Below are 16,843 nucleotides of genomic sequence, written 5' to 3'. Positions count from 1 at the left end.
GGTATTGAATCACAGGGATTTAACCAGTAAACATCTAAGCTGTTAATGCCTCAGGTCTTGCATACAAAACACTTGGAGTAATCAGTCACACCCCTCAGTTCAAACACCTCAGTGGAAGCAGAGCAATCTATGCAACAGATTGGAGAGTCATGTTTGGACACCATATTTGTTGTGTATTTCTATAATGGACTTGGGGGCAATTAAGAGCATTTTATGGCATGCACTTCCATTGTACAATCAAGTCCTTTGTGGGAGTAACATTTTTGTGCCACAATTGCAATAATGGCCAACAACAGAAATAGGAGACAGGAAAAATACTGAATGCTGTGTATGGTGATAATGTAAAACATATTCCTGGGTCTACTCCTGCAATATAATAGTTTAATTGTCAGCAACTAGACCATTGATTAGTATTCTATGTTCTACTTGTCTGCACGTCCACACCTGCATATGACTGTGGAATACCCGGAGTACTCCTTTAAAAAGTAAAACGCATGGCGAATTATGATCATATGAAGAGTGACGTCAGGCGATGTCTTTAAATATTTATCATCGGTTCCTGACTGCCGCAACGGCATTCCTGAGAACTTTGAGAAAGCAAAACATGAGCTGAACATAAATCCAGTGAAGGCGAGGCGGAGGCTTCGTACTGATTAGAGTCCATGGCAGATTACACCGTGCCTTTCGTAGGAGAAACTGGTTACCTCGGGTTTCTAAAGTCAATCATCATTATCCAATGGACTGAATATGTTTCATTCCAACGGAGTGAAGAAAACGATGGACGTCAGAAAGCCTGAGTCTATGAGGTCCAGGTGTTTCGCTAAGGATTATTAGACTAGATCATCTCATGACAGACTCACCCAAACTATTTGAACTGTCTTGGGTCAGGATCGTTCTACTTTTCCAAAGGAACTTAAATGTACCAATGTTCAATGTTCAAAGTTAAACAATTATTTATCATAATAGGAAAAATTGCAACTTGCGCCCATGTTGATGTCTTGGAGGACTCGTGGACTGTCGCACTAGGATGCTTCTTGAGTCCGATTCCACCGGGAGACACCGCAGACAAGGAGCAGCCAGAAAGGAAAAACATGCAGTTCTTTAACCCATGGAGACATGGCATATAGATTCCTCTCAAGCCGAATCGTGCCATCTTCAAATAGGTTGAGCAAACGATTTATTTTTATATTCACGCTTTCATTGTCCCTCACTTATTTATGCTACAGTTTAATTTTTTGTTGTAGTACAATCATGACAAACCTGAGTTCTGAAGAAAAAAAGTGCCTCCATTATAAGAATGTAGGAAGCAAAAAACTTCTGCAAACATTACATGATTGCACTTTCTCCGCGCACATGAGGATTGCTCGGGATGAGACACCCACTCAACAAGGATCAAATCATGCTCGCAACCAAAGTAAACATTATGCCTTCTCTAGCACTCACTCACGGAGTATTTCTTCATCTGAATATAAGTTAAATAATATCTCTGTCGCACAAAAATATGGAAACAAGAAGTTACCTAATGCACTTATTGTCGGCGTAAAGAAGGGGGGTACCAGGGCGGTGCTGGAGTTTATTCGAATTCACCCAGACGTGCGTGCGCTTGGAACAGAGCCCCACTTTTTCGATAGAAACTATGACAGAGGCTTGGACTGGTACAGGTAAGAAACTTCAAGATCATTTGAAAACAATTAGCTATTTAATGATTTGAGTATTGACCTGTTGAACAATACTGTATGGGACTTTTAAAAGTCAACTGATCTAGATCTGAGCTAATATGCCCTCTCTTAAGGTGTCACTGAATAATTGGTAAGCTAAAGTATGTACTGTACAGTAACAGCACTCCTAGTACAAAACCAGTGATGACTTCTTGGTATAATGGCTCAAGATTTGGGATGTCAGATGCAAGGTTGTATGTTCAGGCCACTTGGGTACTGTCATAAGATGTGTCCATGTGGTTAGGTACTTGAAAGCAAGTGAAAGTGGGTTTCCTGAATGAAAATAGGTAGTGAAGTGTCCCTCCCTAGCACAACATCATACACCTACGATATTTTAACCCTGTGATTACACTTGACTTTTTACCCCTTAAATTCAATCTACTATCATTCTGTAAGTTGCACTTGTTCTCCTGCCCTAGTAATCTTATAATTTCATACTGTACCATGTTCAGTAGAGAGACAACTCAGAAGTAAATAGGGGAGGAGATGTATAAGTGCTTGTTGGTCTATTCTAATAGGCATCTTCCCTCAGCAATAAGTCATCTTTAACTGTGCACCCAATTGGTATGCTTCACTGACCCATGCGGTCATTGAATATATCAGTAAATGTATCTCTACACAGGAACCTTTTGTTTTCATGGAAGTCCCTAATACATTACGTTTAATAGACGTTAATCACTTTGTGGCTTTTGAAGGACTGAGGAGCACATTTACGCTCTCTATCTACCACCGCTTGTCTTGCTGCTGATTGTTGATATGGTCATGGTAATGACCACTAAGCCTCCTACAGATCCTTTATAAACCAGGACAAGAAGAGAAGGCTCAGATGTGGAATTAGTATGTGTTGTGGAGAGAAATGGCCTTAAACTATGATATTTTTCACGGTTTCAAATATCAGTATTCCCTCCCAAATATAGACTTTTTATTTGTGTGTTTTGTTGGTAAAATGTAAACACTGAGATAGGAGAGGGATTGGAATCGTTTGCATTATTGTAAATTGTACTGCCAACCCAGGATGAAATTACCGGCTAGACAGACCTACAGTATAGTGTTGTTGGATGAAAATTGCCACAAAATACAGTAATATTGGTGTTGAATTTCAGGAAGAAATGCAGATCAAGCGTAATAGATAATTTCAGGGGCAGACTTTTGATAAACCCTCCCCAGCAGGAACATGGATAATATTGATTTATGACCTCTGATAAAGATCAGACCCCTCCCCTCCCTCCTTCCCTCTGACAGTTTGCTGCTCAAGAGTACAATCCATACAACGGGACACTGGGACCAGCTAGGCATTGCTATCCCTGAGTCAGTTCCTGGATGAGGATGTCCTAGGAGACTATGACTCCCAGGGACAGTATCAGCTATCATCACTGGCAGTCTAAAGCCTAGTGCTGTTGAAGATGGGTTATTAAACAGGTGTTACATTCTCCTCTATGACAGAACATTGTGCTGTGGAGTAGAGTAGAGGAGGGAACTCTAAAGGGCCATGTCTACACTTAGCTGAGAGAGGCCACTGAACAAAGAATGTGTCATTAGCTGGTGTTCTGTGGAAAGTCCTGTAAGACCAGTCAACTGAAATCACCAGGCAGCACTCCTAAGTCCAGTTGTGTGTTCACTCTTCCATTGCAGTATGAAGCCATTCACACCTGCTGTGCCTACTGTAAGTCAATTGAGTCAGACTCACTCATGGGGAGCTGCTCAAATCAATACAAGGGGGCTACTTACATCCAGTATTGAGAACTTACGGTGATGGGAGTGAGACATGATTGCACTGACATCTTAGTCCTGTTTTCACAGTTACCACTGGAAGATTAGTACAGATTACTTTCTTGAAAAAGCATCATACATTGGAGTGTAGAACAGGTTCTGTCAGGTTCATGTATACTTTTTTGATTTTCATCATGTTTATGAAACAATGAATTAAGAAATGTTAACAACACACACAGTACGGTGAAGCATGTGTTAGATTGATATAACATGGTGCCAATGATACTGTAGCAATTGAGTTACACATAAACAGTAATCACACATGTAAACAAAAATGAACATACACACAAATACATACACACACACACACACACACACACACACACACACACACACACACACACACACACACACATAGGCACACACATAGGCACACACACACACACACACACACACACACACACACACACACACACACACACACCACAACATTCATCAATACTATTTGTGGGTTGATTAATTAAAATGCCACAGAGGCCAGGGCATATCAACAGTTTCCCTAATCCTTTCTGAAAGCAATTTTATTTTAGCCATTGACATCTTGCTATAAGAGGCACATAAATGCCGGCAGTAATGAGAAAGATAAATTAGCTGATTAAGTCAAAAGTTCCATATAAAACTCCTTTAATAATGTGTTTTAAGAGAGTCTCATTCTTTCATTTTATTTCACTCTCAGTAATGACAAAGCCCATCTATTAAATTCAATGAGCATTTGCTGGATTAGTTCACCTCGGTCATGAGTGAAATTTATTAAACTAAAGTTCATGTTAACTGATCCAAGCTTTAGATAATGAGATCTTTACTATCATTGATGGCATTACAGTCCAGTATGATATTTTTTCCTGATTTATTAATTGAAGAGTCACTTGTACAATGCATTCTCTATTACCTCCTGTATGCAGTCACAGTGTTCATTACTGTATCTCACAAATAAAAAATAACCATGTGGCCTCATTAAGTTTGTGTGAGACTCCTCATAACTATGCAGTATGGCTAAGGTGGACATTATACTTCAACCAATTTCCCAACACTTCTGTCTGTCCTCTTTTTCCATTTTTAACAGGATCATAAAAATCATACAAATACGCATCACTACACACCATCAGAACTTAAAAGGGCTTCTCAGCTCTATTGATTTTACAGGAGTCAGAGGCACTTCAAGTAGATTCCCTGAAATGTTTTCAAATTGTGTGAGAGGCCTTTTAGCATTTGCTGCAGCCAAGAATATTCTCCTGGTCCACCCTTAATTGGCTCAGGAACAAGAGGAACTCTGAAACGCTACAGTCAAAAAGGTTGACAAGGACAGAAAGTTGGATGGTGCTCATTTAACAGGGAAAACGACACATTCCACTGTGAAAGATGCCCAGGAATCTCTCTCATTATTAATGAGGAGTCTTAATACCAATATAGCTCAGAGACCTCTTGCGGTTAACATTAATTACAAAAACAACTCCCTCTCAGAAATGTACCCTAAATATGGTACAGTGAGGTTTTGATATTGTGATTTTATGGTGAATTAATAAGTAATTCGATAGAGTTGCCAGCATCAACAGGAATCCAGGACTGTAAATCCAGGACTGTCATTTTGAGCTGTTGAGTGCAGTAGGCCACCCTGGAGGAAAACCTTACAATGACATAATGCTGAGAGAGGGTATCTAGAATCACTTATTCTGTCATACCCATGAATGCATTCATTGTGTGTTTATATACTGAACACGTAGTGCAAACAACCTGTTCTTTTCCTATTGATTCATTTTGGGTGAATGTTGATGTGCACAACTCACATCATACTGTGTGTCTGATAGTACATAGTGTGCATTGAAACAAGCGCTAAGCCTGGTGTCGCTATCTCTAGCACATTTCAGGTGTCTGGTGAAGCATTTGCATTTCAGCCACAGACTGAATGAATCTTAGCAGCATCTCATTATGCGTTGGTAATGTTCCCATTATTCCCTGCAGCTTTGCAGAGAGCCTTTTGAACAGACAGGGAAATATGACAGAGGAACTACCTTAACTGAATACATTGTGAGGCCAAGCTGCCATGCACTGAAAGAGTGTTCTGTTTACATTGTGTTCCATAGAGATTGGCAGTAGAATGGCAGTTAATTAATCTGGAACATTTACACAATTAACAGAAATGCTCATCTGAGGATGCGCAGCTTGCCAGCCTTGGATTTCAGAGGCCTTCCTGAGAGTGTCTTCATTTTGGCAAAGTTGGACACATTCCCATGTCAGACACAGTAACAGCATTTGGCTTGCCTCAATTCCACGCTTTATCGCTCTAGGAGACCAATTGTCTCTCATTGCCCTCTGTGGCTTCGAATATGCAATGTGCTGTTATTTCTGTGAGAAGTAGTTGTCTAAATCAGACATGAGTTATATGAGGTGAGACACAAGTTCTTGTCTCTGTTAAAGGTGTGGTATTGTTTGTATTGTTCTTGTTGAAAAGCACTTTGAGACAATTGTCTTTGTAAAAAGCGATATACAAAAACATTTGATTGATTCAGACTTTTCACAGAACAGTATAACAGGTAACTCTAAAATAAAACAGAACTAAATGACATACGGTTTTGATAGCAGGCCTCTCTGTGTGTGTTGCGATACTAATATATTTCCCTCACACAGATAAACAGGCCTTATGTGTTAGATCGTTTAGAATGTGTTTAGCTCCTAGCTTTGTTTTTAGATTTGATTAGAGCTGCTCATTGTCAGTGAAGTTGAATTATTATACCTGCCCAGCTGACCTGGCTGCAATATTGCTGTGTCCGTCTGGATTGTTCCTCGTTAACTCTTAATTGACTTTCATTCAGGCCAGCTTCTGTTGCTGACTAGTGATTAATGGTCACGACATCGTCCCAGCAGAAATATGAGTGAGTGAAATATTAATAAGCTCATATTTTCCAATGGAGACTGAATGAAGCTATTCCCTCTTATCAAGCAGGAGGTGGATTGCAATTGGTAATTAGACTGTGCAGTGGCTCTGAGTGTGTTCAAACACATGCCTATGTGTGTTGTAATCTTTAGTATCTTCAATTTTTATATAGGTGTGCAAGTTTATGAATATGCATCCCCCATGATAATAAAGATATGACATAGCCTTAGACCTAAACACAAAGAGATGATAATAGATATCCCTAGATATTTATTACTCACTGTATTGATACCAAAGTTTAGTGTGTAGTATTGCAAATGAAACGTTTCAGAACGAAAGCATTGGATGAACATACTGTAAATACAGTGTCTGGTTTCAATTGGATGCAGACTAGATCATATTAGTGCCTCAGATGATCTGACACTTGAGATTTGAGATTGTCTGGTTAACTATAAAAAAATAAAATAAAATAAAAAGCCTGCACTATATACAGTACACTGACATCTGATATTCACCAAGAAGACAAAAAAACTGAAAAGAAAACATCCCTCCTTAGTCGGTGAGCACTGAATCGCAGGACCTCTACCTGCACTAATCTTACCTAGTTAGTCGCCTCAGATAACAATAAGCCATGAGACTTCATAATTGAATATGAAGCTTTATGCCAGCCAAACACAACAGATAAAGGACACTTTTATATTGGCATGCCCCCTGGTAAGACCGTAACTCACATGCAGGGTATTGTTTAATGGGCAGGGTTCATTATTAGTCTCTGTGATGACAGACATTTCTGCACTGGCGGGAGATAGGGACCACTCTGTAAATCTCTCTTGTCTTTTCTTTGCTGGAACGCTGGTTGCCATGATTGATGGTTTCCAATTTAAATCCACAATCAGATCAGTCCTAGCTTGTGCGTTACTGTCCAATCCTCAGACTCATCATAAAGCTCTTTAATTAGTACAATGAGGCCCAAATTAATTCTGTTGAAAACAGTCTGTCACCTCAGCCTCTCGGATGTCACTGGATGACAGCATGCAGCACATGGAGAAAGTTAATAGAACACTGCAGAGCTGCCAGGCATGCAACACGCAAACACTCTCTACTCTGGGTTAGGAGAAATACCCATGTGATTTACAGTAGTTATGGTCTGAACCATGACAATACGTCACATCTATTGACATAAAGAATATTCTATTCATGTTTAAGCTTAAACCTTACAGAGACCACACACATGATGACATCGGGCAACCACCTGCAACCACCTACCCCCTCGATCCTATCCCCTCCCCCTTTCTCCAATCCATCTCCAAAGACCTCCTTCCGTTCCTTACCACCATAATCAATTCCTGTCTATCCACAGGGTCTGTTCCAGCTGCCTTTAAGACAGCCAGAGTCAAGCTTCTTCTCAAGAAACCAACTCTTGACCTGTCTGCTGTCCATAACTACAGACCGGTATCCCTTCTCTCCTTCTTATCTAAAACCCTTGAATGTGCTGTCTCTAATCAACGGTCTCACTATCTACTTCAGAACAACCTCCTTGACCCTAACCCACCAATCTGGCTTTAAGGCTGGGCACTCTACTGAGACTGCTCTCCTTGTCACGGAGGCCCTCCACTCTGCTCAAGCTTCCTCCCTCTCCTCTGTTCTCATTCTTCTGGACCTGTCTGCTGCATTCGACACAGTAAACCACCCAATCCTTCTCTCCACCTCTCAGAACTGTGCATCTCTGGCTCTACACTCTTTTGGTTTGCATCCTACCTAGCTGATCGCTCTCACCAGGTCTCTGTCCTAGGGCCCTTACTGTTCTCCCTCTATACCTAATCTCTTGGCTCGGTAATTTCCTCACATGGTTTCTCCTACCACTGCTATGCAGATGACACTTAACTCTTTCCCCCCCCCCCACCCTCTGACTCATAAGTGGCAACACGTGTCTCTGCGTGTCTTGCAGATATTTCTGCTTGGATGTCAGCCCACCACCTCAAGCTCAACCTTAACAAGACTTAGCTGCTCTTCCTCCCGGGGAAAGCCTGCCCTCTCCAAGACTTCTCAATCCTCCTCCCAGACAGCCAAGAACCTGGATCCTTGACAACCTCTTATCCTGTGTGGTGAACATCACAGCAACAGCATGCTCCTGTAGATTCTTCCTCTACAATATCAGAAGGATACGTCCATTCCTCACCAGAGAAGTAGCACAACTCTTGGTCCAGACACTTGTGATCTCTCGCCTTGACTACTGCAACACGCTCTTGGCCGGGCTCCCCGCCTCCGCCATCAGACCTCTGCAGCTCATCCAGAATGCTGCCGCCCGTCTGATCTCCCCAAATTCTCCCATGTCACTCCCCTCCTTCGCACCCTTCACTGGCTCCCGGTAGCAGCTCGCATCAGATTCAAGATCCTGGTGCTTGCCTACCTGGCAGCAAAGGGAACAGCCCCCCCCTACTTGCAAGCAATGGTCAGCCCTCAAACCCCTGCCCAATCACTCCGCTCTTCCACCTCGGCTGGCCACCTGGCTCCACCACCTCTACGTGGATGCAGCAGTCATGCTACTCGGTCATGGCTTTTCACTGTCTTGGTGCCCTGCTGGTGGAACGAGCTTCTCACTGCTGTCAGGACTGCAGAGTCACTACCGATCTTCCACCGCAGATTGAAGACCCATCTCTTCAGACTACATCTTAACTGTCCCTCTTAAAGACCTCTTCATACCCACTACTCTCCTGTACAGGTTCTCTACTGAACACACAAAAAAAAAATATATATATAATAATAATAATAATTATTATTCTTCCTTCTTCTAGCATTGTGACTGCCAACAGCCCCTGGTCCTAGCATAGATTACTTTTTCTTATGATGACTGATGGATAGATGATTCACTTACTTAGACAAATGTATTTGTTGTAAGTCGCTTTTGGTCTGCTAAATGCCAAAAATGCAATGTAAATGTAAATTATGAGATGTGCATGGGCTTGTTACACTCATTCTTACATAACATAAGAACTGCTACATACCAAGCTATACAAATATGCACTAGTGTTGTTCAAATAATTACTCAGGACTCTTATAATACACTCAATTCCCACTTGATTGCAAACATCAATGGAACAACACAAGTAAGGTCTGAGTCTATTGATTGTGCAGCAGGAGATGATCCAGAGCTGACCTTTACTTGATGCTGTGGTCTGCATGCCTGATGTATCTGCTGCCTGTGTCTAAAGTAGTTTGACTTGCTCAATGGATCAAACTAGCTGTGGAGAGTACTGTATATACTTTGAATGTTTTAGTAGACAGTGACAGATGTGGTATTGAGTGTTGCTGTAAAAGTAAACATGGGAGAGTTGTAACACATTTGTTTTTACCATCGTAGAGGAAATTGTTGCTGTATCTTGTTGAGAATTGGGTACATTTACAATATCAGGATAGATCTTCCACACCCCAGTTAATTTTTCCAGAGTGATTAAAATGTCACAGGCAAGCCTGTAATGTGTCATGAGTCCCACCAATAACTTGTACAGAAGACTGCACTGTAAATTACTCCAATGAATTTAGTTGCAACTCACAGGATGATGGTCAGAGTGAGGAGGTCATCATCATCATCATCAATCAGTTTGATTGAAGACGCAGCATGCGTGTGTATGGGTGTGTGTGTGGGTGTTTGTGTGTGTGTGTGTGTGTGTGTTAATAGTTGCAGACACCTACTGAAACTTTTGTTTCAATCTTTCAATCCATCAGTGTTTGATATACAGTCTGTCTATTATTCATCTATCAACATCCTCCACTGTAGCTAAGGTTCAGCCAGTAGCCCATACTGGAATCAGGAGCTAGGAGAAGATTTCCCGGTAGTGAAGGCAGGAGTGATTATGACTCACTCCCTAGCCTTTCTTTTGAGAGAATCAAGCAGCTACAGCATGAAGGCTCTCAAAAAACTACCCCAGTAAATAGGCTTGCTGTTCTCCTCAGGTGCCTTAGGGTGCCGTGTCACAATGCCATGCTAAACTGCTTACAAAATGTCAGTGTAACCTTGTCATGTCACACAATTACACAGAGAACCTCCTGTCCTCTACCATGCTACAAATACCCTGATTGAAAAAGACAGCCATCCAAACACAAGTAGGCCAGTGACAATTAATGTGACTGGATGTTTTAAGTGTAATATGAGAGCATTGCATGGTGCCATTTTTCATTACACAGGATATTATGTTTACAGTGATGAAGAGAATATGGCCCCCAGATGAATTACAGTGTTCTTCTCCATTTGGTGCTAACGGCAAAACTATAAACATCCTAGGTTCTGCCCAGTTTGGGTATTGTCAGGAGACAACAGAGGCACTGAATATGTACAATATTTCTGATTAGATTTAGTTTTTTATCGTTTTATCTGGAAATTCAGAGGGTTTGTTGGTCATGAATAAATCTTGGATCCTCATGAACCTGTCTTTTCCCTGGTAGCTTGTCGATTGTCGGTCTCTGATGGTTATTTTAATTCATTATGAATGACCAGATAAGTTTATGAGTACATAATTTGGAGTGTGGAAGAACACGTTGAAGAATAGTCTTTCTCCCTGCTGGCTGATAATCAAATTGATAGTGTTGAGTATATGCGTCTTTCACTGTAGAGGAGAAACTGGTCTACATATTTTTGTTAAATGTTTTTTAATCAAGCAGATGGGGGTTAATTTCATCATATTTCATGTATATTTTATAACAAATGATAGTTCAAGAATAGTTTGAGAACAGCAGGCAGTCAATTTGTTTCTAAATCAATGGGTTATGGTAATATATGGGATCATTTGTTCAGATTAAATCTGAGAGGGTGACTTCATCACATGGGTCACATGGATTAGATCAATGTTGAAATTCAGATGTATACACAATGTGTACGATATGAACACTGAGCAAATGTACATGTAAATCCCACCGATTTAATTAAAATTGTGTTAATAAAACACACTGATAAAGCTGTCTGTGACAAATTGTTACAGTTTACTGATAGAGTCCAGAAGCAATCTAAAAAGCTAATTTACATGGTAATCTCATCATCCCCATCAGGAAAAAATGATATCTAAGTTAGGTTTCTGGGAGCCTGGGAGCTCGAATATAGTCCCCAGAAATGTATTGCTTGAAGAATGGAGATATAGTGTTTAGAGTTAGAGGCTCAAATTATACAGTATACAGTATGTACACCAACATCTTTTTCTATGTATAGGAGAGCCTGTACCTTGGTGGAATTAGAAAAGGTTTTAATGTGCAGCAAAGCCATTTATACAGAATATATGGCTCTGGTATGCAGTTTATTTTGTTCATAATCAATCAATCCACAATAAATTCCCTTTTGTAACACTTTACCTGAACTTGAACTCATACAGTATACAGGTGTATTTTCACTGTACTTTAATAACAAATGTTTGTTGTTATATACAGTAGTACCGGTAATTGTTTCAAAGTCACATGTGATAGAATTGATCGGAATTCATGCAACAGTGCTATTATTATCACTGTGCTATTATCATCACTCCGCCGTGGCAATTGCAACATAATGAGCTACACCATTTGCTCGCATCAGTACTAAAGTGACAGCTTGGTTAGTTCACACAGCGTTATGCTCCTGTTCCAGGGACAGCATTAGGAGTGTTAGACTGTCAGAAACACCGTCCCTAAAATGACACTCTAGTCTAGGTTGTGTGCATTCACATCAAGGTTGTATAACATGCCTGGATGCAGCTCTTTCTTTTAACAGTATTTGGGAATTGTCTAACATTCTCCAAAGCATAACTCAACAGTGCCGGAATGTCTGGCTAGCTTTGTCATTTACATGACCATGAATTGTTTTAATTCCCCAAACTCATGTGGAGTACAAATGCCAAGAAAAAATGTAAAAAGGCAAAGGGTGGTAACCTACTGTAGTTTGGGGTCCATCTCATGCTAGCTGAGATGCGGTGGAATGTCTTTTGCGTACAGTAAAGCTGTTTGTTAGGGAAGGTGCTGTTCCATCCAATGAATGATTAATGGTTGTCTGTGGCCCTGAGCTGGTAAGGCTAACTGAGACACCTAGGCGAACAGCACAAGATTCATAAATCAAGCTAAATGGATCAATATTTCTATGACTGTAAAGGTAACTTATGGCCACCCTTACCTCAGGAAAGCACATTTAGAGCTCACAACTTGAAAAACGTTCTTTTCTGATCCTTGACTTCCTAGCAATAGTAAAGAGAATGCAGTGTTTATGAAATTGCCAGCAAACCCAATATATTTGTACAGCAATGTTTTTCCTTATCAGTGTGAAATAGAAGTATTAAGCAATCATTGTTTAGGATGTAGACAAAGGTGATTAGTTGTTACAGTAAGTCATCATTGTTGTATAAATGTAGCTACTGTTTGTCCTTGACTGTTTATTCTGTGAATGAGGCTTTTCAAATGAAGGGGTAAAATTTGTTAATGCTCGAGTGTAAGTTGTAAAAAAATAAATAATACTTTTGAATACTGAATCTCTCTGAGCAACTTTTCCAGGGCTGATCCATTTCTAAACCCTCTTGCTCCTAACATAAGAGCTAACTCCCAGAGCAACACAAGAGTATCTACATTGTCATTTATAAAAAGGACCCCACTACACTTCATTTCACTATGCATAGTCTTCTCAGATATTAGACAAACTTTGCACAAACTTCAAGATGTCACAGATTTTCCCTAGAAACTTGATGAAAATGATGGCCTACTTAATGTGACCCAGATTTTCCAAGGTGTCTTTTTCTATTGGATCAGTAATGCAGGTGATGGTGATGGTGATTTATGACCACACGTCTAAAATGTGATTGGATAATTTCCCTCTGCCCCTCAGTATTACTGTCACCCAAGAGATAAGGAACAGTAAATGTTGTCATGTTTTCCAGACAGAAAAATATTATATATGATTTATTTATATTTCATTCTCTGCAGGGGACTAATGCCACGGACTCTTGACAGCCAAATCACCTTGGAGAAAACCCCCAGCTACTTTGTTACCCGGGAGGCTCCCAGGCGCATCGCTATTATGTCCCACGACACCAAGCTAATCGTTGTCGTGCGTAACCCAGTCACCAGGGCCATCTCTGACTACACACAGACTCTGTCCAAGAAGCCGGACATACCTAGCTTCGAGGAGCTGGCCTTCAAGAACAGGAGCCTGGGTCTTGTGGACACCTCCTGGAACGCCATCCGCATCGGGATGTACATCCTCCACCTGGAGAACTGGCTCCAGTACTTCCGCCTCTCCCAGATCCACTTTGTGAGCGGTGAGCGGCTGATCACGGACCCGGCAGGGGAGCTGGGCCGCGTGCAGGACTTCCTGGGACTCAAACGCATCATCACTGACAAACACTTCTACTTCAACCGAACCAAAGGCTTCCCCTGTCTGAAGAAGCCTGAGAGCAGTAGCCAGCCCCGCTGCCTTGGCAAGTCCAAGGGCAGAACTCATGTGCAGATAGACAGAGAAGTCATCGAGCAGCTGAGGGACTTTTACAGGCCTTTCAATATCAAGTTCTATGAGACGGTGGGACATGACTTCAGGTGGGATTGAGATGTACAGTAAAGAGCAGGCAAATAACTTTATTGCAATGGCTACCTCATTGGAGTCATTCGATTATAAAGAGTATATATGACTGATGGTGAAAATCAGTCCACCGTTGAAAATATGAAGGAGGGCACCTTTACTAAGTAAATCCAATTTCTCTTTAATGTTTCAAAATACAGTGCAAGCTTATTAAGGTATGTGTAGCTCAAGATAATCTGCCACTCACTTTAAGACATTTGATATGATTACCTGATTTAACATCATGCAGGTTTTGTTATCCAAATAAAGGTTCAAGAAATGCTATGATGCCATTCAGTCTCACAATGAGTATTTATCAGACACAAGATTGTGTTTCCTCACAAAGTACTGTCTCTTTTACTACTCTCTACTATGTCAGTCATACAGTACCTACTTACAGGTAAAATACAATAAATTACAGTAAATACAGCAAATGATATATTCTTCAGCTTAGCATATCATATCATATCCATGAATTTAGCTAAGCCAAGCTTTAATGTTGTATGTAAGCTTTGAAATATGGCTGTGCATACGTATTCAGACAGTAATGAATGTGAAAACTGTTCATTAAATGTCTTTATGCATATTATCACATTATGAGCATCAATATGATAATTGGAAGCATCTGTCTTTTTTATATTACACAGAGAAGCTGCAGAAGAAGTATGATGGGAAGATGCAGTATACTGTAGACATGTGGAAATATGTCTGAAATATTTAGCAGGAGAACTCCTCATCCAAGGCAGCATGTAGAAAGACAACAGATGTTTATATGTCACACTTTTAAATTAGGAAACACAATAATAAGATAATGTTCATTTGTCACCAATTAATGATTCAGATTGAACAATGAAAGTAAGTTCTCTGAGTTAAATGTTCTTTAAAGCATACAGAGCTGTTAAAAGTAGAAGTGCATAAATTGCAGAGCAGGAAACCACATTGTTATGCTTAGGTATTCTTTGTTGTTTAATTGCAAGCATATACAATTGTAAAATAACCATGCAACACAGTCATTGGCCGTGCAACCTACAATTAGGTATTCATAGCAGCATAACTGCTGTGCTGTTCCACTACATGTCCTTGAGCCACAGCAGTATTTAAACTGTCATTTGTGCTACTCTCCATTAGTTCTTGATTAACATGCCAATGCTGCCTAGCCCTGCCTGCTACTTTGTGAGCCATCACCATGCACTGATATGCTGAGCAGTTTAGCAATGTTTTAAACTTTATCTTAGCACAGTTAAATACAACTTTTTTCCCCCCAGAATGCCTTGGGCTTGACGACGCTCCACTGAGAGAAAGTAATTTTCCTGCTTAGTGTGACTGTAGGCCTAGATGGCAGTATGTGTTATCCATCCTGAATAAAGAACAGGGGTATTTGGATGCCGTTGGGATATACTCTCTAGCTGACTTGAATAGCAGCCATGGAAATCACATGTCACATCATTTGTGGACATTCCCAGATTATTCAGTTAAGAGGAATATGTGAAGGCACACAACATTTCAGCAAACCAGTTAGTTTCAAAACAGTCTAAACTCTGTCAAATCTGAGGCTGATATATGATTCTGTCGGCACATGAAAGTGGCATGATCAACGCTACCCTCCTCATACTCTGTGCACTCAACACCAGGAATTGATTTGATATGATCATGGGGGTACCGATGCAATTACCTGCAACGGCCAGCCTAACCTTCAAAGCAAATACCAAGAAACAAACAGGCTGTTGTTGTAAATGTCATGAACTTTGAAAGACTCTGAAGTAAGTTATGCCTCATCCTTAATAGGCAATGTCAGACAGTAACATGATAAAAAATCAATTCCTATGGATTCATTGTGCCACATAATTAAAACCTTGAACGGTAAGTTTTTAAAACTGTCCCATTGAAGGGGAGTGCCATAGAGATTCCAATACTTACATGTCAGAAATTTCACAGAATTGTGTCAAAATGTAACTGCAGTCTTGTACAAACAACTATTAAAGGAGAAAGAAGGAGAGGCGAGCAGACTCAGAGAGTGTACTGTACATTCTTGTCCCCCTAGAGAGACAAATGAATAAACCTTTTTTTCTTAGAGTGTATGTTCCTCTCTAAAATGATATTGGTTATATACAATATATCTTTATATATTATAGATATTTGTATAAATAATTTAAAGATGGCTGCTGGCACTTCAGTTCAAAAAGACAAAAAAGCCTAGTATAGAAAATACTGGAAGCTCTGAATATCCCTAGACCTTTTACATATTTATTGGTCTATTTGCCGATGGCTAAAATGAAATTCGATATGTACTGTATGGGGAACTTACCTGAACTCTTGTATTTACCTATTCTCAAATGTAAGCTTAAACTGAGCTTTGATTTACTTTTTGGACAGAGCTACAGTTTCTTTTTTGTTGTCATGGGCAACTTTACCAAATGCTGTTCAAGATTTTACCTGTGTGGTGCTGGCCTAGATTCACCACAAAGCTCTTCAGTGATGAACTTTACTAACTGTATACATTTACAATCCCCCAATAAGCACTTATCTCAGCTTGAAAAGTTAAGTATTGCACAGTTAGTATCTAATTATCAACTCCAATAGTCGACAAGAGAACACCTACAGTACACAGATGACCGCTTAACCAGCTCTCTAACCTCTATTTCTCATTATAGGTTTCTTTTTTTGTGTAGCAATCTTGAGCTTCTCGCAACCATATACTACGTATACAGAGCCTACCTCAAAACAAAAGATCAAATACAATTCAGTGAAGAGAAGCCCTCTTAGAGAAACAGAACTTTAAACTAGGGGTTGCATCCAGAAAGACAGTCATCCAGCATGTAATTGATCATCATCTGACTTTCTTAAATAATTACTTTAACACTGTTGGCTGCACAATGAAACTGATGAGCACTGCCAGGAAATGTAAGAGTTATTTAAATGTGTATG

The 16,843-nt window shown here is 40.3% G+C and overlaps 1 protein-coding gene across 1 annotated transcript; it reads left to right on the top strand.

Moving 5' to 3' along the window:
• Nucleotides 1–1,092: 1,092 nt before the first annotated feature.
• On the top strand, nucleotides 1,093–13,906 carry hs3st2 (heparan sulfate (glucosamine) 3-O-sulfotransferase 2; the record flags this gene model as incomplete). The annotated part of the gene is made up of 2 exons (XM_083677963.1): nucleotides 1,093–1,661; nucleotides 13,288–13,906. Exons 1-2 carry the CDS (start codon nucleotides 1,117–1,119, stop codon nucleotides 13,904–13,906), a joined length of 1,164 nt encoding a protein of 387 aa, XP_083534089.1. The 5' UTR covers nucleotides 1,093–1,116.
• Nucleotides 13,907–16,843: the final 2,937 nt, after the last annotated feature.

The sequence above is a fragment of the Argentina silus genome (assembly GCF_951799395.1).
Source record: "Argentina silus genome assembly, chromosome: 9".
Taxonomy (NCBI): domain Eukaryota; kingdom Metazoa; phylum Chordata; class Actinopteri; order Argentiniformes; family Argentinidae; genus Argentina; species Argentina silus.
Note: the sequence above shows the minus strand (reverse complement) of the source record. Positions and strands in the feature narration are given on the sequence as shown.